The 26,916-nt window shown below is 42.1% G+C and overlaps 2 protein-coding genes across 5 annotated transcripts in view; one reads left to right on the top strand and one right to left on the bottom strand.

Annotated features, from left to right (window-relative positions):
- The first annotated feature begins 6,025 nt into the window (after positions 1–6,025).
- Positions 6,026–20,349, top strand: TBPL1 (TATA-box binding protein like 1). Of its 3 annotated transcripts, none has more exons than XM_005493894.4 (7): positions 6,026–6,165; positions 11,854–12,040; positions 12,666–12,748; positions 13,648–13,711; positions 15,426–15,529; positions 15,629–15,723; positions 18,650–20,349. In XM_005493894.4, exons 2-7 carry the CDS (start codon positions 11,906–11,908, stop codon positions 18,718–18,720), a joined length of 552 nt encoding a protein of 183 aa, XP_005493951.2. In that variant the 5' UTR covers positions 6,026–6,165; positions 11,854–11,905; the 3' UTR covers positions 18,721–20,349. The 3 variants fall into 3 exon arrangements, with proteins under 3 accessions (XP_005493951.2, XP_026653163.1, XP_014127385.1); XM_014271910.3 differs by lacking the exon at positions 6,026–6,165 and adding an exon at positions 6,170–6,312; XM_026797362.2 differs by lacking the exon at positions 15,629–15,723.
- The window catches only part of SLC2A12 (solute carrier family 2 member 12), a 37,755-nt gene continuing 29,833 nt past the window's right edge, over positions 18,995–26,916 (bottom strand). Inside the window, exons 5-6 of one of the 2 annotated variants that reach the window (XR_012579629.1) lie at positions 25,474–25,969; positions 18,995–21,911 (exon numbers count right to left, since the gene is read on the bottom strand). Coding sequence is in view for 1 of the 2 variants with exons in the window: in XM_005493892.4 (XP_005493949.1) it covers positions 25,873–25,969 (97 nt within the window). In the remaining variant the exon portion in view is untranslated. Of the gene's footprint in view, positions 25,970–26,916 lie in introns of both variants that reach the window. The other variant, XM_005493892.4, reaches the window with a different exon arrangement.

Raw genomic sequence — 26,916 nt, 5'->3', positions numbered from 1 at the left:
GAGCTACTACTGAGGGCTTGGGGAATTTCTACAATTCTGAGATGCCATAGGCCTGATTAAAAGTTATGCTCCAAGAAGGATGGGGAAAATCCATGTGTTACCTTTGGAAGTACTGTTGTCAGCAGACTGCGAAACCAGCAAAGTTCTGCAAGTAACCAGTTTCACTTCAGACACTGATGTCTCTGAGTGTAAAACTGACTGTGAGTAGGTCCAGGCAGGAAAGTCGTCCCATTTCCCAAGTGCAGCACGGACATACCCTAGGGTCACAACAGTCCAGGGATGATGCATTTTCTTGCCTTAGGGTTTTGCCCTTAAACTGAAACTTGTAAACAGATGAAATGCGTTTTTAAGCCAACGCGCATGCGTGCACTCAGTTACACCATCCTCAAAGCCTCCTTGCAAGGAAAAAAAAAGATCATAACAAAAGCAAGAAAATAAAAACCAGTGCAAATCCTTCCTTCACTTTAAATTTTAAGAGGTCCTTCTCTTTGAGCAAAGAAAAAACCCCAATCCTTATTTAGACCTCAGGCTGTTGTGTAAACTATTAGACCATAACCAACTGTAAATATAGATTATCTACAGTCTTGAGTTTTCTCTTAGTTGTTTACAAATTGTTTAAGAAACAAGGATCAGAAACACTAGGGAAAGAAAGCAAGGGTATAGCTACACAGCCAGGAAACACGAAGAAAGGGAGAAAAATGCACAGAATAATTCCTCTTCCCCTGATCACTACAGCTCAGTCCTTGCAGCACGATGGGTTCAGGAAGTGAGGAACTATCAGCAGCTCCATCACAGACGGGTGGAGCCAGACCACCGGGGAGATGGAAACCAGGAGGCTGAGAGCTGCAGCTGCCTTTTCTTGGGAGGAACATCTGTGAAAGCCTGCACGGCAGCAGCAGGGGAGGAGGAGTGGGCACAGGCAGAGAGCGTTCCCAGGGATGTGCTCACACAGATAACTGTCCCTGGATGGTTTCCCAGGCTGCTGCAGCAGCACTTCCCTCCCCTGTCAGGGAAGAGGCAAAGACCATGGTGTGGGACAAGCAATCGAAGTGTCAGCACGGCCTCTTGCTGCAGCATCCTGTTTCCTGTGATGCTTTTTGATGGCCGAGGTGACCAGAATGGGAACAGTTCTTCCTCGCTGATAACATGTTGTTTTTTTCTTACATAGGGACTTTTACACTCCTGGCATCTCAGAGTGCATACACTAAGTACACAGAAGACAAGAGTCATCTTGCAACATTTGGCTGTCCCCTTATGACCAAATGATTTTCTATAGGAGGCTGCTGCTATCGTTACAGAGATGGGAAGAAAAAGAGATGACAAATGACTGGCTGAAGGCTCACACTGAAGTTTGGAATAGGCTTGCACCAGCTCTTCTGGTGCACAGACCTGTGGGCTGTTCTCCTAGGCACACTGAAATCAGCGGGAATGTTTGCTCTTTGAACTCAGTAGAAAGATAGGAATCAGTAAGGTGCGGGGAGTGATCTTCTCAGGCTGGGTATCTATATCTATATCACTTACTAGAACAGATAAACCAGGCAATGGACCATGCTCTGCCTCCAACAGTCAGTGCTGTGCCTGGGGACACATTCACGCAGACCTGAGTTTTATTCTACTCACCAAAGGTTAAGAACAGTCTCTGGCATATGCTACCCTAATACCATGCTTGGATACTTTCTGGGAAAAAGTCAGAGAGGCCAAAGGTATAGCAAGGACCTTGCTAAAACCCAAGCACAAAGAAAGATAAGCCTCAGCCTTGTTTTATTTATCAGTGTCACTGCAGCCTTAGAAACTACAGTAATTGAGATACTTGATGCCTTTGCCTCACCTCAGTCTCATGCTCTTCTCACTTGTTTTCTAGATCAAACTGCTTTCTTTTATGAGCCAAAAATTCTTTGTGGGGACCCTCTTTACTATTTGAATCTCAAAACTAATACATATATGAAGACTAAAGGTCACTAGAGGCCAAGTTCAAGAACAAACATAACATGAGATTTAAACAATATTATACCCTAAATTATGACATCGAAAACTTCTGTTCATTTGTTACCTAACTGCAGTACCTTTTCTACCTGAGTTGGGAGTTGCCTGACATCAACATTTGAATATATGCCCTCATAGTATCTACTTCTCACCACTCCCAATTAGCATCAAGTTAACCACATTCCAAGATCTGGAATTGAGATATTCCTTTACTTAAATCCATGGGAAGAATTCAGACAGTAGTAGGTGCTGTCTGCACATGCTTAACATCATTCTGCTGGGGTAGGAAGCGAGCTGGACAGGGGGAGCAGAGGCCAGCACCCTCAGTTTGGCTACAGACAGACACACCACTGCAGGGAAGCTGCTGAGGAACCAATGTTACTATCTTCCCACACATTTTTCTTCCTCATTTCCCTCACACTCAGTCTTCTGATTCTGCTTTGGCCATGCTTCTCTCTTACTGCCAACAGAAGTCAGCATGCATAATCTGTAAATATCACTCAGTCATAGAGGCTGAAACTACAGATATGCATTAAATTATTGCACAGTTTACTAAAGAGAAGTCTCATTCTGAAAGTTTGACTTTTATGTTGAGGTACTTCACTGCCATTTTCTTAATATGCTTATTTTATATTTAAAAGCATACCTAGCAATATGCAATTATGCAATATACAGATATACACACTATGCAATATATATATACACTATATAAAAATGCGATATAAATATTTACATACTATATAGTAACTATATTTATCTCTTCTATAAACAAACATATAAAATAATACATATTGTAAAATTAAACAATGTTTGAATATTGTGGAGCTGATATAAGTGCCACTTACAGCAGGGAGGTAACTGTTCAACAGAACTGGCATGAGCTATCATCATACTGTACATCATCAGAGAAGTATGAGAAGGCACAGCTGAGTTTACTGTTTCACCTGATAAACTAAGCCCTGGAGCAAGGGATTCCCTCCCTGACTGACTTCTTGCTCATTCCCTGATGGCTGCCAGCCTGGGAGATGTCTCATAATTAACCTGCAGTGTCACGTTGGCAGCTGAGGACCATTTCACACAAAGTCATTTCCATGGAACATCCATGACACTGGTTGCTCCTGGTTACTTCCTCTTCAAACACGGACACTTTAATGCAGTCTTCCACTCAGACACCACAGTATTTCCAACACAGCTGCATAAAAGTCTCTAGGGCTGCCTCAGGGAGCCATCCAGCTTTCTTCTCTCCTCATTACACTTTCCCATAGTCTACCTTGCACAGGATCTTATCTGATTGAAAGTTAATCCTGTAAAAATAGAAAAATTCAGATAACAAAGCATTTGCTTCAGTCTGAAGAGTGATTTCCTTCTATAGAAACCTGAAGCTACAGCTGAATAACAACATAATGAAATTGCATCTTCATTCAGTCTCACTGCTGTAATTACTGAACAAAAAACATATGCAGTGTCCTGAAGTTCAGTTACCTTGTTTTTACTGCACTCTTACTGACAGTCCCAAGCAGCCCACGATTCCATGCTGCAGAATGTCCAAGCACAGGAAAACACTCTCCCCACATCTCCATCTCCTCTTAATTTCCCAAAAAAGGGATTGCAAAATAAAGGCATAGGGGAATGAAATCATGTAGTAAGGAAGTGACAGTATCAGAAATGGCCTCTGTGCCTTCTCTGTCTGATGTCGTACAGCTTCTGGTAAGTTAGAGCCTCATGAAGATCCAGATCCCTGGCATTTCAGTCATGCCAGTGGAGGAAGCCGTGCAGCCAAGTTAGAGTTGCATGGAGGAATGGAGACCAGGAAGAGAACGCAAGGAGAGGACAACCAGTTTTGTAAACTATATAGGTATAGAATAAAATTGCAGCACAACTAATAAACTTACAAGTCAAATTAGGTAGGTGCCAAATCACCTTATTTGCATTCCACATTTATGTGATCATAGCTACTTGCTTATATTTGAACATTTTCCAAATATATATCTAAAGATGCAATCTTCAAAACATGTCCTAGTCTAAACAGGAAAAGCTCAGGCTGACAAAGCAGTCAAAACTATGAAATGATAAGGGTTCATTTCTTCATCAGCAAAAATAATATTCCTAACATCCAGGAACGACTGCACTATTCTGAGGAATACGTGCTAGAAAAAGTTAGATCTGAAGAGAGCAAGCATGTGGAGACAGACAGTGGTAGTGTGTGCTTGCAGACACTTTGTTTTGAATTTCTGTAGACCTTTAAGGTTATGCTGAAAAAAAAACATGCTTAATCAAAATTCAAGCAAAATCAGGGAGTTATAAAGATTTTCTTCAGAACTTGCCGATGTGATCAGCTATTCGGAAAAAAATAAATCAGCATCTGTTGTGATACAACCATCCAGAACCTGCAAGAACTGTGAGAATGAAGACATCACAGCACTCTACCCCACTTTGGCTGTGTAATTGCAATGACTCAGAGCCTGAAGCCCATAAAGAACAAAACCAGCCTTAAAGCACTCTGTAAAAATGCTGGAGATACCGTGCAGAGTTACTGAACTATGGTAAATTCAGAGCCCTGGCTCCCAAAACCATGCCTCGCTTGCCTGTGTTCACCCGCAGGCGGGGGATCCGTGTCTGTAGGAAGCCACATGGTGGCAGCGCTGCCCCATGCCGGAGTGCGACCAGCCTGGGAACACGAGAGCCAAACCAGGTCCTCGCAGCTCATTTGAAGAGAGAATTTGAAAGACTTATTTTTGACAAGCGAACTTAGTCATGCATTTCAAGGATTAAACTGAATCTAGCAGAAGAAAGCACGCCAACTCTAAAGAATTCAAAATTTAAATTTCATACATAAATTTCCTTCTATCCTAATTAAAGCTATTTTGCTACCACATCACATAACCAAAGTACATAATTACAGAACCTCAGTTTCAGAAAATTTCCAATTCAGTGAATACTCTGCAGTACACCCATATAAATATACAATTATATAATTTTCCTATAGAGACCAATATTCTTTCTAAATTTGAAATTCAGCTTGACATCTGTTTCATTCAGTCTGGGTGCTGAGTCCTTAATGGGCCACATGGCAGGCACATTCCTGGGCTCCCATGTGAAGCACAACAGCTTTTCCAGGAGAAAATATAAGTGTAGCTGAAAGATAGTTCATGACACGCTCTACTCCCTACAGACAGCTCAGTGACAGATTTAGAGGACCGTCCTGGACATGGAGAACCAGTGCCATGCAGGCACCCACATTGTGCCCACACGTCCCATTCTGCCTGCCCTCTGAGCATGCACCATGCAGTGATCACAGTGCTGCTGCAGTGCCACATGCACGTGTGGAGCAGCAACACTGGCAGCGGGCTGTTGCAGGAGCCCTGCTGCCTGCTGGCTCCTGTCAGAGCAGGGCTGACCGCTCGGTTCAGTCAGAGAGTGTGTGTGCAGCGGCCAGGCCAGAGACCAAGGGGGCTGCAGCAAGCTGAAGGGTGCCAGTGCCAGCGCCCTACAGACAGGCCGGGTGCGTGCCACGAGTGTTCACAGCGTGTGAGCTGGAATGGGCACCAGCTCTCCAGCGGCTCCGCCGGCAAAGGCGCTGCCTCGGACGTGGCCGAGCCGAAGCCTGTTATCAGTTCTACAAGCCTTAGGACATGAGACAAAGGCAGAAACTGATGCACAGGAAGTTCCAGCTGAACACGAGGAAGAACTTCTTTACTGTGCGGCTGACCGCGCACTGGAACAGGCTGTCCAGAGACGTTGTGGAGTCTCCCTCACCGGAGATACTCAAGAACCGTGCGGACCCAATTCTGCGCCATGTGCTCTGAACGATCCTGCTTGAGCAGGGAGTTCGGACCAGAAGACCCGCTGTGGTCCCTTCATTCGTGCCCCGCTCTGCGGTTCCGTGCGGAGCGCGCACGGCGGGCCTGTCCGGGGGCGCACGGCAGCTCCGGGGGCGGCGGACGACAGCGGAAGCGCTGCAAGCGCGGCCCCCTCTGTCCCCTCCTCCCTCCCTCCCTCCCGCCGCCGCCACTTCCGGCGGCCGCTCTAGCCGCGCCGCGTCTATGCCCGCGGCGCTGGGGGATGTTTATTGTCGCGGGGAGTCGGCCCAGCACCCGGAACGCCGCCGGGCGACCGGCACCCACTGACCGGCACCGCGCTGCGCCCTGCCCTGCCCCGCCCCGACCGCCGCCCGCCCGCACGGTAACGGCCGCCGCCCGCCGACGGGCCGCGCTCCTCCTCCTCCTCCCCCTCGCCGCCGTCTCGGGTCCGCGGGCCCGGCCGCAGCCGCCGCCGCCGTTTGAGCCCCCGCGTCCAGTCGCTCTCCGCCGCCGCCCCTGCCCGGCCGAGGTGAGGGAGGCGGCGCGGGGCCTCCCCCGCCTCTCCGCGGCCCTGCCGGTGCCTCCCGCCGCGGTGCAGATCGCGCCCGGGGCAGCGGGGCGTGCGTGGCCGGGGCCGCCGGGGCAGGGAGAGGAGGAAGGGGCAGGGCATCCAGCGGGGGAACGGCCCGTTCCCGGCCGGCCCGCCCGGCCCCGAGGGCTTTGTGGCGGCCCCGTGCCCCGCGGCGGCCGATGCCCGCACAGCCGGCGCTGCCGAGCGGCGGAGCTCAGCGTGGCCAGGCCGCCCTGCTGCCTGCGCTTTGTTTGTGCCGTGCCGGCCGCAGAAGTTTCGGGCTGGGGTTGAGGGGGGAGAAGGAATAGTTGTTGACCAGAGCGTTGTGACGCTGGCGCGTATAGGGCTTTGAGTGGGATTCCCAGCTGCGGGAATAGGAAGGGTACTCGTGCTTCTTCAGCTGGGACGCGCAAATGGTAAAAATGTTTGACTGGGAGGGGGTGAGAGACTTACCCGTTGCCTTAAAATATTTCGTTACAGCTAAACATTTTTACTTTTCTTACGACGTTTAATCACGTTGGAATGGCCACCGAACTTGTTGGTTCGGACTTTTGTCGTACTTAGGATGATTTTCCACATATTATAAAGACCAAAAGGATTCTTCTTGATGCTTAGCAGTCAAGTACACCTGGATGTTTTAAGGGAAAGATGGTACAAACTTGAGTTCACATGCATCTTGGTTTGAATATGAATGGACCTTTTGATGAGAGAAAGATTTGAGGAAAATGGCGTGTAATGAAATATTTAAAATACTCTTTCTTGTCTTGCTCTATATACTCTTTGGTTTTATTCTTGCAAATGGATTTCTGTTGGACAACCCTATGGAGATGCAGTGGGCTTATCCAAGAGCAGGATTGATGTCCTACTTGCTTTTGATATAGCTGGTATTATCACTCTGTGCGTGTATCTAATTGAACAAATCCTGGCTTTGCAGGTATTTGAAAATTTTCTCCTTCAAAATATAAATAGTCATGACTCTGCAGATCCTGAAAGGTGAGAATAGTAGCTTCAAGTTGGCCTTTTGCTTTAGGCACGGTTTAACTTGCCATTGTAGCAGAAAGTAAAAGCATGCACCACTAGCTTCAGTGGCTGGAACTAAGAAAGTTGTTTGGAGCAGAGGATGTTCTGCACAGACAATAGTAACTATGTTGCTCTTGTTTTCAGGGAGTCATTCACCAGCCGCTGTGATCTTAGTGTGCCTAAGAATTCCAGCAGATTTCAGAGTTGTGTCACCTCCAACATTCCATATGGACTTGTTTCCTGAGGGGCTGAACACAAATCTTTAAAACTACATCTTCAGTGGAAGGATGTAATCATCTCTCTCCACTCCTGGCAGGCTTTATTTATTCTCCATTCTCATATGGAAACGTCCTGCAGAGGTTCATGTTAACTTCTTCAAAGATGCCTTCCAGGCATTAGTTTGACAAATGTCTACTGACACAGTAGTGACCAATATCCCTTCAGCTGGGCTGTTGGAATTCTTTGTGGAGTTGGTCAGTTTGTGAGCTGCTTTGGAGAAAGGTTAAAAATAACCAGTAAAAGTTGCTTATACTTAGGCTGATGGTGAAAAAGGTGTTTATTAAACTGTTCTGACATTAACATAACCATTGTTAGATATCCCCCATCTACCTTTATAGCTCTGAGTTTCTTGGATCAAAGGTAGTCAAGAGCTTAAAATAATACTTTGTTTATATACCCCATCCCAAGTGCCTTTCCCTTTTCTTTGATGATGGTGCTGTGGTTGGTTTGGAACTTTCTGAAGAGAGACTGCTGGCTTTTTTAAGTTGTAAGATTTCCGTGCAGGGTGTTTTGTCTTCACGTGTGTTTATAGAGTATCTAAAATAGTATGTCTATGATCCTAACAGTGGATGTAGAGGTAATGCTTTAAGAACTTGAGTGTTCATTGCTCCCTCCAAAGTATTTCTTATTCTGTGGAGTTTCTCTAGTTTCAGAGTAGGATACATTACAGTGTCAAATATCCTTGCATTAGCTTCTGTTGTTGTTTTTATTTATGTGTTATCGTTATTAATCTAGCTGCTTTTTTTTCCTTTCTTTTTTTTTTTCCTCTTAAGGTAATTTTTCAGATATATCCCTGAAATCTATGTTGAAAAGAAAGAACAATCCTCTAAAATTTCTCTGATAAAACAAAATAATGCAACCTTCTGCAGAGAGGTATTTCAGCTTGTTTCCTCTGTCGGGATAGATTGTGTTAAACTGGTGCAAAACAATTTGAAATCAAAGTCAGCTAGTTTCTTGTGTTGGAGAAAGTCAAATGAAGTACATAATCTAAAAGAAATGCTGTACATGTAGACAAATTATTTTTAAATTTAGCCTGTTATTAAATTAGCATTAGCTGGCAAAACATAATTTTAGAAATGAGATTTAGACTCCCATAATTCTACAGTTCAGATGAGAGAACCTTCAAAGGGCAAAATTAATCAACAAAATCTAAGCTGAGCTCAACTTAAGCCCTTACAAATCCAGAACTGGAAAGAACCTGATGTTTGGTTTCTACTCAGCCTCTCTGTTTTGCAAGTGTAACTGCATAAGTATGGGATATAAATAGGCTTATAAGTAAGGAACACTATTTTCCCCATTTTGCAAAAAAGATATGGAAATGTAGAAATTCAGGTTTTGGGAAATAACAGTCAGTGCTATGGTGGTGTGTATGAATAGCAGAGAATACAAGAGACAGCTGGGAAGGAGAAAGATCAGAATGTTCCAGCTGGTCATGCTTGCTGGAGATATGCGTAATAAGAGCAAGATATTTCTTTCTTGGATGTTGTTAGACCTTTTTAACAAATATGTTCTTCAGTTGTTTGCTTTTTTAATGTAGTCCATGTATTTGTATTTTTTAGGAAAGTTTAAGTTGCTTTTGTTCTGATGCTTCCTCTGAATTTAAAGTTATTTAAGGCTTATGAAAGAAAGGTAACAGATCTTCTTCGTAGATTTCTTTTCCCTTTTTGTAAGTAAGGTGTGAGGCATTAAAATGAATGCTTAAATCAAAGACTGTGATATGTTAATGCTTACTTACTGCTTGATCACAAGTATCCAAGCCTAGAAACATTTTGATTTACCCAATCTTTCCAAACCATGCCTTGGAAGAGTTTTAACATTGCATTTGTATGCTTACTAGGAATGGGTGTGTTCAAAATCATTGACATAATATATAGAAGTTGAAATTAAAAAGCCCTTCCCCTAGTATCTGTTGTCTCAAGCTTTCAGAACATGGCTAATTAAAATGGAGGCACACCACTACAATCTGTGTAATTTTTCTCGTCTTAATATCTATGCAAGTAGATTGTACTTCTAACCAAGATACATTGTAATTGCTGAAAACATCCTTACTGACAGCTCCACAGCTGCCTTTTTGCCTTAATAATAGATCTTTTTCTTTTAAATTGTAATTTTCCTCTCTTTGCAACCGCTTTTTCCTTTGTTCTGAATGAGCATGTGACTTTTCTCCCTGGATCTTTTTAAGACAAGCCATGTTTTATGGGGACATTATCTTACAATACTATGGTTTGCTTAGATATTAGCGACCTTTTGGTGGTGTTATGCACAACTCTGATGTTCTTTCAGAATGTAGATGGAGGCTGAGTGTGCCAGCAGATCCTTGCTGATAATTGGGAGATGCTGCTGATTGGAGGTATCTTGTTGACAATCTTTCCTGGGTTCCAGTAAGAGCCAGGAGTTGGAGCCAGGGTGGAAAACAAATGCGGCTCTGAAGATGCCACGGGTTCCAGCTCCGTGCTGGCCCTGCCTGCATGCCATTCAAAATCTGCACATGTGCTATCTTTGGATCTGGTGCCGTAAATTACTTTCCCAATCTGTAGTCGTCCATCAAAACCAGATGGGATAAGTAATTTCTAACTTTGAGGATTCATGTAATTTTTGGTTCAATAAAAAAGATTAATAAAGGGATCTGGGAGTACTAATTAGTTACTGTTCTCTTCTTTGCCTGCATTCCCTCCGCCCCCACACATAACCTTTGGTTTTTATGTTTTCCTCTTGCTGTTTCTTCATCTCTTTTCTGTATTATCATCCATCTTGCCTTTTCTTATATTGGACAAGCCAACAATTACAGAATAATTCTTTCAGCAGGGAACAAGCTGCAGAGTGTAAGCAGGAACCACCACAGCAGCTGACGCAGTTCGTTGTGCACATCTGCTGTGTAGTTTGTTACTTCTGTGTTGTCAGTGAGTGCTAGTTGAAGGTGCACCTTGAGTTCTCCATTACAGACTTATGTCATGATGTTCAGGAAGGCAAAGTCAGATGAAAATACTGATAATAGCATTAATGTTGTATCTTGAAGATTTTTAATATAGAACCAATATATAAGGCCAAAACATACAAAGTGATATAAATACATTACAGTCTGTTAGGTATGTTATTGTTCTTGATGTACAGTGTCCTGCTTCTTCCATGGCAGTGACCATGTGGAGCATTTCACATATGTGTCAGGTTTTTGGGTTTTTTTCCTTTGCTTTCCTTTTTATTTATTTTGGATGAAATAATGCTAAAATATTTATGTAGGTCCTTTTCACTGTATACCAATGATCTTGCTCTTGTCCCCTCTCATTTCTTCACCTGAGATCTATTTGAGATGCTTGCTGTCTTGGCTTTGTATGGTTCCAGAAGAGATGTCGGGTGTTCTTGGGCTGGGATGAGTGGTAGCCCAGCTGCTGGGGTTAGGATTCTCTTTCCCAGCGAGGTGTGTGTGAGGAGTGTTGTCTTTGAGCATGGATGCTTCCTGGGTGCCTTAGGTTTGCAGTGCATGCACTGGGTGGCCATCCCATGCCTTCACAGTTACCTGTGCTTTTCCTCAGGAGCATTCCATCTCACTCTGCCTGTACAGTGCCTTCCTGTGGGCAGTGCAGACAGTCAGCGCAGGCTGCTGCTGCCACCAGGACATTTTGTGTAATTGTTTTGAGCTGTTATTGGGAGAGATAGGCCAGGAGTACTGGGTGAAGATGGGAAAGCTGTGGTAGCAGGCTGTCTACAGACCGCAGTTTGTGTAACTGGTGTTAGTTCAAAGTTATTCATAGGCTCATCCATTCCAACACAAATGTCAAACTGTTCAGAATTATCAACTTCAGCAGTCAGAGAAGTGTATTTTCCTGAGGTGTCTAATGACATCCTCAAATGAGCTGAGGAAAGATTATCCACTGGAGCTATGGAAGAAGTTTCAGTAATCTTTACAGTGTCTTAATATACTTAGTTAGAATTGTAGCATATTTAACTGGCAATTGAAAATACTCTTATATATATGTGTGTCTATGCACTTCATTTCTGTTAAGTCTGGCAACATGGCTTTGAACAAGTTACCTCCTATTTTCGAGCACAAAGGATGCAGACCTCCCCCTCCCCTCACATAGTTAAATGAGTCAGAATATCGTGTCTTCTGCTTCTTGTCTCTTTTAACGGGCAAATGTATACAATGGCATTAACAGGCAATTTTCTATTGGTATGTTTAATTTTATCATTTTTCCTTCTCAGGATGTGATCTTCGTGGTGAGCTGGTGGGAAAATTGAGTTGTAAATCACCCCAATGGATGCAGACAGTGATGTTGCACTGGACATTTTAATCACAAATGTAGTGTGTGTTTTTAGAACAAGATGTCATTTAAACTTGAGGAAGATTGCATTAGAGGGAGCAAATGTGATATACAAGCGTGATGTTGGGGTAAGAGATTCAGCATACCTTAATTATCTGGTTTTAGAAATGTTTCTTAAGCTAAACATTCTTCTGCCTAATACCTGTGTATGGTGGATAGAGAAAAGCAGAATTTTCTTTCTCTATTTTGCTTGCTGTAGGTATTTAGTTACTTGTACAGAAATGGGAGTGATGAAATGCTGTCTCAGGAGACAGCACTTGGTGAGGTGAATATTGGGTACAAGGTATGTCATGAGACCTCTTAGACATCAGGGTCTATTTTGCCTCCCAAAATTTGATGGCTGTGTCAAGAAAATATATCTTGATACAGAGTCAGCAATGTCAAATCATTGTAATTAGAAAAAGATCAGCATGGTGCTTGTAGTTTTCAGCTTTTTATTCAGTGAAAAATGCCTTCATTTAATCTATTCTGTGTACACTGAATCATTGGCTATTTCATGCTTATTTTGCTCTTCTCAGTAGGCTACAAAGCTAGGCTTTTTAAGTACTGAAAGAGATGAAGGAGCAGTTCAAGCCTATCAAAACTGAAGGGAGTTTTAGTGTAACTTTAGTTGATTTGGGTAACAGTGTTTTTTTTTTCTGGTATGAAATTTAATTGCTGCTAATTTCCAATTTTTCTACTTTTCTTTTTTAGAAGGTTTTAATGAAGCTTAGGAAACCTAGGATTACGGCCACAATTTGGTCCTCAGGAAAAGTTATTTGCACAGGAGCCACAAGGTGAGTTCATGAAGATTCTTTCCCTACTCCTAAATCCTAGTGTATTTTAAAATACAACATTATAATTGAAGAAGAGGTGGTACTAACTGCTGCTTAAATTGGCTCACACTGCATCACATGTAGATCCTAGATTTGGGAGGAAGTATTCTATGTGAAGTGTTTGTGTGAGATAGTGTTGAAATCTTAAACAACATCAGTTTAGCCGCCTTGGGAGAACAGCAGGGAAAACTGCCTTGTTAAGAAAATCCTAAGGAGATTTGAGAAGCCTTTAAGAATTCTGTGTGTTTAGCTAGAAGTTGAGACTTGGGAAGGGATGACCTTTCCCAAGGATATCTCTTTATTTTTTTAAAAACCCACCTGAATTTAATCAAGTTTTACTATGTTGAGGGACTGAAAAGAAGCAAAAGCAGATTCTCAGTTCAGAGACATCTGACACTCACTAAACTCTTAAGATCTGAATTCCTTTAATATATGTCTGCATTTCAAAGTAAGGATTAGTTAAGGTAAAAGAGTAAATTTGCATACTTTCTGTGTATGATCTCCATTCCAAAATTAAAGAGGATTGTTCCGGCTGTTAACTCCAGACTACCCATGATCTTATTTATCTGTTAAGGGTACTTAAAACCATGTGTGATTAAAACATGTCTCTCACTTCAGCTTGAGCCAAGTGCCAAGATACTCTGCAAATAGGGCATGAAGGACTCCATTGGAATGTCTATCTAGTTAAAATGTAATACTTACAGTAGGATGAAGTGAAGGCTGTCCATGAGATCACAGTTGATGTGCTACATTATATAATGGCTCATCTTGTAATCTGAGTAGCTATTGTGGTGTGTGTGTGTGCACTACTATATACTCTGTTTCTGCTAATGCTAGATCCTTTTCTTTCTCCTTTATAGTGAAGAAGAAGCTAAATTTGGTGCCAGACGACTAGCTCGTAGTCTACAGAAACTAGGTTTTCAGGTAATTCTGATGAAAAAGGACTTGCATGACTCAAGCAATGCTGGTAGTTTTTTTTTTAGAAAGAAACAAAGAGGAGGGAGCATAATGATTTAGCAGTTAAGGTGTTTTCACTCAAATGGCCCTTTTGTGTAGGAATACATTTTCCAGATGGTGGTTAAAGAGAAGCTGTTTTGTTTTGTGGATTTGAGTTTTGTTTGGCAGCTCACAGCGGTGCTTCTTCACTGGATAATGAACTACAAAATTTGTTTAATATATGAACAGATGTGTCTTAGATAGAATTTACAATGTCTCAAAAGATTTATTTGGAAAATGCTGAAACTTTACTGTAATTTGAACATAATTTTCACTCATTTCTAATGGAATAGCAGATACATTCCCATCTGAATAAGGGCAAGTTTGAGCTTCTTAAATTAAAGAGGAAGGGAGAAAAGTGCTCCTGCACTGTCATGTTGCACAGCTGGAAATATGCCAAATAAAATACTTAGGACAGGAAACACCCTCTTTTATCTGGGTTTGGGTTAACATTGCCAGTCAGAAACACCACTTGCATTTCATAGTAAGGGTTGAAAAACAGCAACATGAACCACTTAAAATTACATGACTTGGTGCTCTAAAACTTCCTGAAACTCTGTTGTGCTGTTTAAACACAGATTCAGTTTAGGGACAGACAATTAAATAGACACAGCAGCTGTCATTTTCAGGGAAAGACTACTTTTGATTATAGTACATAAAGGCAGTGGTGGCAGCCTATGCTGGTAATGCTGCATCAGACCCAGCAAAATGTGACATTCCTACTGTCACAAATGTGTACTTTGAGCCCAGCCCTTTAAAGTTGGAATGGAATGTTAAGTCAGTGAAGTGCACAGTAAGTACTTCCAGGGTGGATACACCAAGTTTTGTCATAAAGTGAGCAGTTTGTATTTTGAAGATTAAGTTGATTTAAGGCTAAGTTGCTTCTTTCTAACTATCTTTCCAACTATATTTCTAAGTGTAGATTGAAGAAGAACGGCCATTTAATGTTTAGGCAACCTCAGAAAATGAGCAAAAGTTTCCCCAGTGACATTGCCAACACTGACCTGTCAGCAGTGCAGTTTTTTGTATAGCAGTTGTCTGTTGGCTATTTTGTTGTCATCTAAAGGGTCTGTGGTAGAGAATAACTGAAAGTTATTCAAATAGTTTGGGTTGGGTTTCAGAAAGTTACAGAGTAGAAAACCAGTTTGCTCTACTCGCCACTGGACATTAAAGCAAAAGTTGTTACCTTTTTTCTTATTCTTAGCTTTAATACAAATGGTATATAGCAACAAGGCATTAAAGAATTTTGCAATAATATTTAAGCTTTTCCTCTGCTTACTTTGATGTTCCATGAGCTGCTAAATTTAGTTTATTTTCAGTGGGGAGGTGTTTAGTACATCAGTTTGAGTTCTTTCTGTGTCTCATCCTTAAACTGTTCTAACCATACTGCTGTAGTGACCACATGGTACAACTGTGAGATATCTAGTTCAGCAGTTACTCCACCACAGAAGGATAATGTAAATGTTCTGAGTCCATTAAGTGCTCTTTAGATGCATATTAGAAAAGCATCAGTCTGAAGATTCTAATTTTGACCCATCAAAATATTCTCAGTAGTAGCCTTGTCTTTTTTTTTTTTTTTGCAACCCATGCATCTGACTTGCTGTAAATTCTAATGTCTTTTTTTCCTGTCTCTTTTGAAAAGGTAATTTTCACAGATTTTAAAGTTGTGAATGTTTTAGCAGTGTGCAACATGCCCTTTGAGATAAGATTGCCAGAATTTACGAAGAATAACAGACCTCATGCGAGGTACGTAGGATTTTAAAGAATTTTAGTCCTGGACTACTTCTTAATCTTTTATTTTTTAGTTCTAGATCTCTCTTTTTTACTTTTCATTTTGTTTTCTAGTTATGAACCAGAACTTCATCCTGCCGTGTGTTACAGAATAAAATCTCTCAGAGCTACCTTACAGATTTTTTCCACAGGCAGTATCACAGTTACAGGTATTTTAATGTAAAAAAATAAATATTTAACTTGTTGGGAATATTTAACTTTAGAGCCAGTAGGTTTGGGAAAACAAGATTTTTAAAACAGTCAAACAATTGTGTTGAAAGAATTTAGTTTCCCTGTGCTAACACCTTGTTTGGTTTTGAGTGAAAGTGCCAGAAGAGTTGTAGAGAAAGTATTATTATTGGTAGGCTCAAAAAATTAGTTAGACTGAATGTTTTTTTTAATGAAACCAAAAGTAAGGTAGCACTTAAGAATGCAGGTAATTATTGTTTATTTAAATATTTGAATTTTCTTCCTTTTTTCTTCTGTTTGTAGAGATGTTAACTACACTGCATTTAGCATTAACATCCCTTTCATAAATACATATTTCCAAACTGCAGATTTATGGAAACTCATAGGATAGTATAGCACTTTGTATAGCATAGCATAAATGAGGCTGACCAATAATTTACAGTTCTTCAGACTTGTGCTCTCTTCTTTTAAAGCTCAGCTAAGAGAACAACCGCTGAATCACAGGCATCAGTGATTTTTCCCATGTAATCGAGACATGGTTGTTCTGGGTCTTGGAGAGGCTAGCAATATTTTCTTCTCTCTTCATCATTTTCATTTTTCATTCTCTTTTCTGTTTGCTTGTGAGATATCCACCACCAGTGTCCAGGTACAAGAAGTCATTTTTTCAGACAATACATGTTAAAATGATCCAAAACAAAAAAAAACATTTCGTATCACATTTGCAGGAATTATGTCTTGAAGTTGTTAGAGCTCAGCTGCTGGTTCAGAAGCTGAGTAAGGATTTCTTTTATTTTCACATCTTAATTCAAATGCCTATGTCTATGCAGAACATTTCCCACAAAATATTGGAAGCAGTGTTTTCTGAAGAAGACAAACTTCCGTCAGATTCAGTAATCTAAAAATGAAGGACTAAAAAGTACTTCAAGATTGTAGTATATGTTGGGAACAGTGCAATTGTTCTAGCCAAAACTAGAAACTAAATTTAAAATAAAGAAGAAGCAGTATCACTGCAGTAATAAAAAGCTCTCAGCATGTCTTGTCAGCCTCCTAATGAGATTCGGCTTCTCTGTAGGATTCTTATTACTTCATTGCTTACAGAATCACTTCCATATTTTGAGAAATTTTCTTTTCAAATAGGAAGGTAAATATGGTAAACATAGAAGTTTTGCATCCTTCTAGCTTAGTTGTTGCAGTGAGTTTGAAAAATTAACTCAGAGCTCTGTTGATTTTCTAGGCTTCTGCTTTGCCTCTTCTAGAGGAAAAAAATGTTCTGAGTCTTATGTTTCTTATTCTAAGAAAGATTTAAATTATTTTTCAGCCATAGTACACACTTTCTCAAGTGTGCTTAGATGAAGTTTCCTCTAAAGATTCATGTTTCTGTAGTACTAGTACTTGTAATACCTCTGCCACAGAGAATTTTGAGATAATTAGAAATGTTACAAAAAACCCAGGCAGGTGAGTTCTTTTCCTGAGACAAGAATTAAAAAGATTTTGTTACTTTCATGAAAGATAGTAAAAATCACTAGCATGTGATTTTTACCATCTTTCATGAAAGTAACAAAAAGAAGTATTGTTTCTTTGACTCCAAAATGATAAATGAGGGGTTGTTTATGGGGATTGTGTTGTTTTGGTTTGTTCTTTCCTTCTCTTATATGCCCTAGAATGATGATCCAGTTTTTATACCTCTTCAGCCTTAGAGAGAGTAGTATTTTTTTTGCTGGAACTATTTGCCTACTCATATTCTCACTATTTGAAGGCTTCTCCTTTCCTGAGAACTCTCTTTTCTAATAGCAGAGAAATTTAAGGAGGGTGCAGTATCTATCCAGAAGACAGGTATCTTTCACTAGGCTTGTTTTATCTGGATGCTTCACTCAACCAGTATGAAAATATAGGAAGAAGCCTATTCTTTTCCATTTGCTTGCTGACTGAGCATGTAAAACAATAATTACTTAAGTAGCTTATCCTTAAGTTGTTGTTTGTGGGAGTAATTTTGAACAGTTCTCTATACTTGGAAGAAACTTTTGAAGTCTAAAGTGGGGTTACAGAAACCCTGCATTCCTACTCATCAAAGCATATGAGAAGTTGCTGTTCTCCTTTACCTGCATCACCAAGCTTCTCTTCAGAATTAATATCTTCCATGATGTTACTGCTCACTTATTTGAAATCTTAGTTTTTCATTGGCTAAAGTGGTCTGGTACTACTAGCAAGCATTGCTAGGTCATTTTTCATTTTCTTTGCCTGGATACTCACAGATCATGTTAGATAACCTTCATATGCTTCGTCCTGAGATGATAAAACCATTCCCTGGCTTGCAGGTTTTGTCGTGAGATCAGTGATGAAGCTATTTGCAAAACCTGGGATAGAAAGTAATAGTTTATAATTTTCAAACCTATAATAACCTTGCTTGAAATGTACTTCAGTTAAATCCAGCATTATTTAACAGTAGCTCTTGTTGGTAGGTTTTTAAAGCAAGAGCGAAAAGTGGCTAGGCTTGAAGAAGTACAAATTCTTAGAAGATTGACATAAGTAAAAGAACTAATTTACCTCTGCCACTCAGCCTTTTCTCTGGGCTGTTTAAGCCAGTAAATTGAAAATCAGCCAAGTTGTTATGAAATTAAATGACAGTATTATTTAATTGTAATTATCCATTGACAAATGTAGAACATCTTGCAGATTTACAAGAAGACTTTCACATGAAAAGAAAATCTGTTAAGTTTTCTTAACAGATCAGAGAAAATCTGTTAAGTTAGGAGAAATGGGGGAGAACTTGTTATTGTCTGTGGTATGAAGTTGCGATTGCTAATAATATTAAGGTTTTTTTAAAGGTACTGTTGTTATTTTAATTTCTGATTCCCTGAATTTTCTCTTCCTACTGCCTTTTTTCTTTTTTTTTAAACTGTGTCTTAGGGCCAAACGTAAAGGCTGTTGCCAGTGCTGTGGAACAGATTTATCCATTCGTGTTTGAAAGCAGGAAATAAATTTTGTAATTCACCACTTGATGGTTAGGTTCCCTAACCGAGCACCTTCAAAGACTGCTGCACATTGGACTAAAAGCAAAAAGGAAAACTGGACCAACCATAGCAGAGGAATACAGACTCTTTTACTTGCTCATGGCCACAGTATAGACTCCAGTTCTTTTGGATTTTACTCTTAACAGTGCTGTATTGTAAAAACGGAAGTTTACAAGATATGAAATTGCTGCTTTTAAAAAGACATTCTATTTATTTTTGCAGTAATTTCTGTGTATTCATAAGCAAAGCTGTCACGATGTGCACTACCTTTAAGACATTTTTTTTTTTAGCTTGAGCTTGTGTTTTATTTGTGAATAGTCTTTTACATTTTTGTATGCTGAATATTGGGCACCAAAGAAGCTGTAAAAGTTATCTTTTTCACCTGATGAATGTGCACAAATAAAAGTTTGGAAAATATTTCTCTTCATACCTGTTCTGTTATATTCCTTCCCTTTTTATATTACAATTAAAATTGTATAGTTGCAAATTAATTTGAAACAATGTAAGAATAGTCTTTTGCTGATACCTTCTGTTTCTGTTTGTAGTATGTGTAAAACTTTGTGCTTGGGCTAGATTGAAATCTATAGTAGTGACGTATGTTTATCTGAGGATGAAATTTGGTTTGTTCCCAGTTCTCTTAACTACATGCCAGACTTTAAGTATTTTCTTCTTGTTACATGAAGAGAAGACATTTCTAAATATAAAGGTCTACAGCAAGTGTTTTCCTGTAGATGAACCGTAGAATATGCTGAGTTGGAAGGGAGCCATCAGGATCACCGAGTCCAACTCCTGGCCCTGTGCATGACACCCCAGGAGTCACACCCTGTGCTTGAGAGCAGTGTCCAAATGCTTCTTGAACTCTGTCAGGCTGGTGCTGTCACCACTTCCCTGGGGAGCCTGTGCCAGTGCCCAAGCACCCTCTGGGTGAAAAACCTTTTCCTGATACCTGTCCTAACCCTCCTCCGACTCAGCTTCACGCTGTTTCCTCAAGTCCTCTCACTGGCCACGAGAGTGAAGAGATCGGTACATGCCCTTCTGCTTCCCCTCGTGAGGATGCTGAAGACCACAATGAGGTCTCTCCTCAGTCTCCTCTTCTCCAAGCTGAACAAACCAAGTGACCTCAGCCCCTCATAAGGCTTCCCCTCCAGACCCTTCACCATCCTTGTGGCCCACCCTTGGACGCTGTCTGATAGCTTAATTACGTTATCAACTTATGAAGCTACTGTAGAAAAAACAACTGCCTTGTCCACCTACTCAATGCAAAAGAAAAATTTTAAATGTGAACTTCAGGAAAATTGTTGTGCTTCAACTGGAGAAGATGATGTGGTCACTCTAATCCAGCCCCAGCCTATTGCTGAATGATTAACACAGACCTTTTCTACACTCTTCTTACTGTATACTGTTTTGATGACAGGAGCTGCCAACAAGCAGTGAAGCTTGATTCTGGCATGTATTGTTATTAGTATTAATCTTGGACTTGAAAGCCAGTAGATGTTTCTCTCAGTAAGTGCACATTTGAAGCAGAAGAGAGGTGAATGCTTAAAAGTAACTGCAAATGCTACTTTTAAAAAGATACAATAAATATGTATAAATGTACTTATGTCTTTTTTCCCTATCTCACCGAAGAGAAATGTAACACTGCTCTTGCATGCTGCAGGTAATGTTCCATCCTAGGGGGTGCTAAAAATAGTAAACTGAGCTGTTGCTGTACCAGAAATCACAGCTTTCGAAGAAAAGGTGGAAGAACAGCTGCAGGAAGCAAATGCCTGGCATGATGGATTTCATCTGCCTGATGGGGTGATGTAGAACTTGGGGCTGTCCATAGTGACTTCATGCAGAAAGTATGTAAAGGAAGGAGTAGTATGGGAGATGCTTCACCAAATCCCCTCAGAGCAAAAAGAAACAAAACTTTGCCATAAGTTGTATGTTCATAAAGGCCTTTTGGAACTCTGTGTAGGTGTCAGAGAATAGTTTGGGTTAGAAGGCACCTTCAAGATCATCTTGTTCCAGCCCCCTGCCATGGGGCAGGGACTCCTTCCACTAGACCCGGTTGCTCAAAGCCCCATCCAATCTCACCTTGAACACATCCAAGGATGGGGCACCCACAACTCCGGACAATCTGTTCCAGTGCCTCACCATCCTCACAGTAAAGAATTTCTTCCTTATACCTAAACTTACCCTCTTTTGGTTTAAAGCTGCTCCTCCTTGTCCTGTCACCACATGGCCTTGTAAAAGTCCCTCTCCATCTTTCTTAGAGGTTACCTTTGGGTAGTGGCAAGTTCCAGTTAGGTCTTCTCTTTTCCAGGTGAACAATTCCAATTCTCTCAGCCTTTTCTCATAGGACCTATATTCTATCCCTCTCATCATCTTGGTGGCCTCCTCTGGACTCATTCCAGCAGGTCCATGGCCTTCCTGTGCTGGGACCCCAGAGCTGGATGCAGCCCTGTAGGTGGGCTCTGAGCAGAGCAGAGGGACTCTGGCCCTGCTGCCCACGCTGCTTTGGATGCAGCCCAGGATACAATGGGCTCTCTGGGATCCAAGTGCACATTGCTGGGTCATGTCCAGCCTCTCACCCACCAGAACCCCCAAAGTCCCTCTGGGCAGGGCTGCTCCCAGTCTGTTCATTCCCAGCCTGTGTAGATCCCAGGGGTTGCCTGGACCCAGGCGCAGCCCCCTGTTAAACCCCCTTGCTAAACCACATGAGATTTGCATGGGCCCACTTCTTGAGCTTCTTAGAGGGCTTATAACCATGAAATTATGAGGTTGAGTTCAACAGTCAGGGAATTCAATCTAGCATGCTATGTGTAGCAAAGCTTGCTACACCTAAGTTTTCCAGTTTGCATCAAATAATGTGTACCTTGGCACTCCTGACATAAATAAGGGTTTTGTGCATAGTCAAAGAGCAATGAACAAACCACCATTAGGGAACACTAGTTATTATTATTACAATTTTAAAAAGGAAAAAGCAAATGAACAAAATTGTAATGGGTTTTGAGGGACAAAGTGTAGTCCCAAACTGATGAATGAAGATTTGGCCATTACAACTACAATAGCTGTTGTAGATTAGGCTTGCCTCTTCGAATCAAATTACAAAGCTCTTGAGTGCTACCAGTGAATATCTGGAGCTTTTATGAAGCATATGTGTCTCCTAAATTTATCTGTGGAGAAAGAGGAACATTTTGATTTGTTAGTACTGTCACGTAGTGTGAAATCTGTCTCTTAGAACAAAAATGAAAGCTAATAATGAGCTGCAATGTATTAAAATGAGCACAGGTTCTTTTGAAGTGCTGCCTAGATCCATGCTAGCAGTTTGAAGCCTTTGTAACAATTCATAAGAGCCAAAAAGCACACCACCAAACTTGCAGGGTAGTATTGAAGAGAATAATAGCAAATAAAAGATCCCTTGAAATGTGTGCCCACCTATCCTTCTAGTTCTAAGGGAGCCTCCAGCTGTGAAACTACATTTTAACACCTCTGATGATGAAGGGCATCTGCTGGTGAATGCTTATTTTCAGGGATATCACTCTTTTTCCTACTGCTCTGAGTAGGTAGGTCCCCACCTCAGTTTGGAACAGGCCTTGCTGCTGATGCTTTCTCCTGTGTGTGCACACAGCCCCCCTTGCCCATCAGCACCAGTTGGCATTTGCTCCCTTGCTGTGTTGTGGTGCCTCCACCCAGGCTCTGGCTACCAACTCCTGCATGCTCAATAGGAGATCCAGGCCAGGCAGTGTGTCCCAATGGGATGGCTCTCACCTCCAGTGTGGGGAGCAGTGCTTTGGATGCACTTACTTGTCAATCAACCACCTCTTCCTCAGTGACCATGTTTCCTAGAGCACTGCTCATCTGTCCCTGGTTTCTCCATGTGGGTGCCATGCAAAACTCCCCAGAGTGCTCAGCTGTAGCACTGGCAGTGCCATAAAAAGTTCATTTCACATCCTTTAGAGAGAAGGGTTGGTTCTATTTATACACCCCACTAAGGGCAGTAGATTGATAACTCTGACTCATTGATGGTTTGTGGGTTGTCACAGCTACTGGCACTTTTCCTGCCATTTCTAGCACCATTTTATCATTCTCTGACTTGCAGTTAGCATTACCAGAGAAATTTGTGCTTTCATTTTCTGAATTGTACGCTGCTTTTTTCACGGATTTGCAAATTTTGAATTTCAATCCAGTCTTTCCCAGCTTAGTGTTGCCTGCATATTTAATAAGCATATTCTGTTCTGTAACCCAGTCTATTGGTGAAGATGCTGAACAATTTTAGATCTGGGACAAATTTCTTTGTGGAGTGCTTCAGAGATCCTTTTTTTCTCCTTGTATTTTCATAGTTGATGAGATGGTGAGTGCCAGCTCTGTGTCATCAGATGTGCAGGCTTTGTTATAAAAGACTGTACAATTATGGCTTCATTTATAGGTTATATAAGGCTAAGTCTGTAGGACTACAATTGAGACTGTAGCTATGATTTTCAAAACGCTTGACTACAGCATCATCACTTGTAGGAGTTATCTGAAGGTCTATCACTGTCTCATCAGTAAAAGCATTATTGAAACTATCCCTTCTTCAGAAATATGGCATTTTTACTTATTTGTTTCTGCACTAACTAGATGTGGATAGGAAAAGTTTAGAAGAGTTTGCAATGATCCCAAAACCTGTAAACTGGGGAGACAATTTCTATGGTATGTTCTGAGTTAAATTTGGTTTTGTAAGAACATTCAGAAAATTTATTACAGCAGAGGTTTGTCTGGGAAGCTGCAATGCTGAGAAAGATTTTGCAGAAGCCCCTTTCACTAAATACAATGTAATAGAATTTAAGGCCAGTACAGGCTTGGACTGTGTGTGCAAACATCTGCTATCTGGAGGCAGCTATCAGAAAACAGTACCAGCCAGAGCAAATAGGGATGCAAAAGGAAATGCAAATAGTCGACTACCTGGTAAAGTCCAGGATCAGGAGGTAGATTAATTTCCAGCAATATAGTCTTAAAATACAGTAATACTAAATATTACTGGATTTAATCCCAGGTAGTTGTTAGGATAAGTATTATGTTGGCAGCATATCTGGAAGACCACCCAGAGTCATCTTAATATTTCTCATTCTGAAGCTGACTCACTAGAATGCATGATACTGATAACCATCCTCCAGCATAAACATGAAGCAGGTAAAGAGATTTTCATAGACATCAGTGCTATAAAGTTAAGGCTCTCATCCTGAGGTAGCTAGATTTTCAGTGGCTTCAGGCAAATAAAGGCCTTGGCTTCAATAGTTTTTTTTCAGGTTTTGAACATGAGCTCACTGTCTTGACTAGACTTGTGCATATTAATTTTTAATGTCAGTATCTAGAAGTGTGACCATGTGAGAATCTGATCAGAACTGATCTGCTTTGCTCAGAAGTAAAACTTTGTGTTAGTAAGTCACTTTTCCTTCAGTGCAGAACACAGTCAGGTGGTTTTAATGCCATGAGACAGCAAATAAAGTGGGATCATGTGCTTAGTTCAAACTAGTATCTGCACTCCAGCTGACTCTGTCAGTCTTCCAGCTGCCTCAATGAAGTGCTGGAAGAAATGCCACTTAGTGGCCGCAGAGACAGCCAACATGCTTTTAAAGCATGTTTTGGGTTTTTTTTTTCTTTAAACAAAGAATCATTTATTTATCTGCTAATATATATTTATCTACTGATCACTCTAACAACATCTATTAACCCACTAAATAAAAAATACCAAAGTTCTTTTATGGGAACCATCTGGACAACCCTTTGTAGAGACTTGTTGAGTACTTCAGGATACACTTGCTAAGCAGTAACCAAGAATTGGATGTAATTTATGATCTGCAGTGATTATGGTTCCTTCCTGAACTCCCTGTGAGCTGCCATGTACCATACAATTCTCTCTTTCTGAGTCCAAAAGACGAAGTGTGACCTGTGTTAAGAAATAAAATTATTTTGGCATCAACTCTGGTACCTTCCAGAGTTTCCAACTTTCCTGGAAATGAGGCCATAGAAATCCTCTCTCCTCTTCTGTAAGACCATTGTCAGTTTAGATTAATTTATTGTGCAAATCATAGAATCAATAAGGGTAGAAATGAGCTCCAATATCATCAAGTTCAGTCTTTGACTAAACTACAGCACTAAGTGCCACATCCAGTCATTTCTTGAACACTTCCAGATATGATGACTCCACCACTTCCCTGGGCAGCCCATTTCAATGCTTAACTGCCCTTTCAGTGAAAAAATTCTTCCAGATAGCCAGCCTGAGCCTTCCCTGGTGCAACTTGAGGCCATTTCCTCTCAACCTGTCACTGACTGCCTGGGAGAACAGGCCTACCCCCACCTGGCTACAATGTCTTTTCAGATAGTTGTAGGAGTGATGCATTTAATGTCCCACATTAAACAATCTGATAATGTTTTCTGAGGAGTATTTCCTAGGTCACTGAATCCTGGTCCTACTGAGAAAATCTATGCAAAATCCCTCTTACAAGGTGACTGTACTCTGCTTTGCAAATAATTAAGTTCAGTTGAACAAGATCATTTTTCAAATCTTGTTAAGTTGAATCTTAAATTGATTCATAAGGAGTTTATACCAGTAGTTCTGCACTAATGTCACCGTTTGGATTCCATAGTTGTCCATTTTTTTGGACATAGTATTTTTTCCATAGCATTGTTTTCCCTGACTTACCGACAGAGAATTGTTCACTCTTTTCAGATCCATTTTTGCTAGCCAAAACCAACCTGTCTTTGGTAGGCTCCTCCTGTTGAGACTCTTTCTTCTCCCTGGCACTCTGATTCTTCTTTGCACTTCTTCCAGACTGAACTGTCATTGAACATGAATAGGAGAATTGTGTGCAATATTCCAATTTCCATTCACCTCCCGTTTGAAAGAGGTAATTTCAGGGGATCTGAGGGATCCTGGTTTGAAACAGAGTCCAGATTTCCAGTTACTTGTAAACTATAATAACCTTTAATGTTGGCTGTAAACTGCCACTGAAAGAAGTTCTACCAAGAAATAAAAGAGAGAATATCTTGTATATAATAACAATACCACATGTCCCATAAGAATGTGAGCATCACAGAGCATTTTCCTTTTATTTAATCAGTCTTTTGGTGGAGGCTGCTTTGCTTGCCCCGTGTCTAGTAGAGCTGCTCCTTCTCTCTCTTGTCAAGTTCCACGGGCACCAGTTTCTCTCTGCGCTGGCTCACCCCGCACAAGGGCGTCCTCACGTATTTCCTGCAGAAGGACAAAACCCCGCACGCATTGGACACTGCGGGCAGCCGATGGCACAGCGCACCCTGGAGAACCACCCCAGCGCTCGGGGTGCCCCGGGATGGATGCCTGGGATACCCCGGGAAGGATACCCCAAGATGGATACCCCGGGATGGATGCCCTGGGATGGATACCCCGGGGTGCCCCGGGATGGATGCTCCGGGATGGGTGCCCCGGGATGGATGCCCCGGGATGGATGCCCCAGGATGGATGCCCCGGGATGGATACCCCGGGATGGATGCCCTGGGATGGATACCCCGGGGTGCCCCGGGATGGATGCTCCGGGATGGATGCCCCGGGATGGATGCCCTGGGATGGATACCCTGGGGTGCCCCGGGATGGATGCTCCGGGATGGGTGCCCCGGGATGGATGCCCCGGGATGGATGCCCTGGGATGGATGCCCCGGGATGGATGCCCCGGGATGGGTGCCCCGGGATGGATGCCCTGGGATGGATGCCCCGGGATGGATGCCCCGGGATGGGTGCCCCGGGATGGGTGCCCCGGGATGGATACCCCGGGATGGATGCCCTGGGATGGATACCCCGGGGTGCCCCGGGATGGATGCTCCGGGATGGATGCCCCGGGATGGATGCCCTGGGATGGATACCCTGGGGTGCCCCGGGATGGATGCTCCGGGATGGGTGCCCCGGGATGGATGCCCCGGGATGGATGCCCTGGGATGGATGCCCCAGGATGGATGCCCCGGGATGGATGCCCCGGGATGGATACCCCGGGATGGATGCCCTGGGATGGATACCCCGGGGTGCCCCGGGATGGATGCTCCGGGATGGATGCCCCGGGATGGATGCCCTGGGATGGATACCCTGGGGTGCCCCGGGATGGATGCTCCGGGATGGGTGCCCCGGGATGGATGCCCCGGGATGGGTGCCCCGGGATGGATGCCCTGGGA

The sequence above is a fragment of the Zonotrichia albicollis genome, chromosome 3 (assembly GCF_047830755.1).
Source record: "Zonotrichia albicollis isolate bZonAlb1 chromosome 3, bZonAlb1.hap1, whole genome shotgun sequence".
NCBI classification, from domain to species: Eukaryota; Metazoa; Chordata; class Aves; order Passeriformes; family Passerellidae; genus Zonotrichia; species Zonotrichia albicollis.
The sequence above is the reverse complement of the archived record's forward strand: the minus strand, read 5'-3'. Positions and strand labels throughout refer to the sequence as shown.

Bases quoted from the DNA above. Each gene is read 5' to 3' on its own strand.
- TBPL1 (XM_005493894.4), top strand. From the start codon at position 11,906: ATGGATGCAGACAGTGATGTTGCACTGGACATTTTAATCACAAATGTA. The intron at 12,041-12,665 runs GTAAGAGATTCA...TTTCTTTTTTAG, and splicing joins TATACAAGCGTGATGTTGGG to AAGGTTTTAATGAAGCTTAG. The intron at 12,749-13,647 runs GTGAGTTCATGA...TCTCCTTTATAG, and splicing joins ATTTGCACAGGAGCCACAAG to TGAAGAAGAAGCTAAATTTG.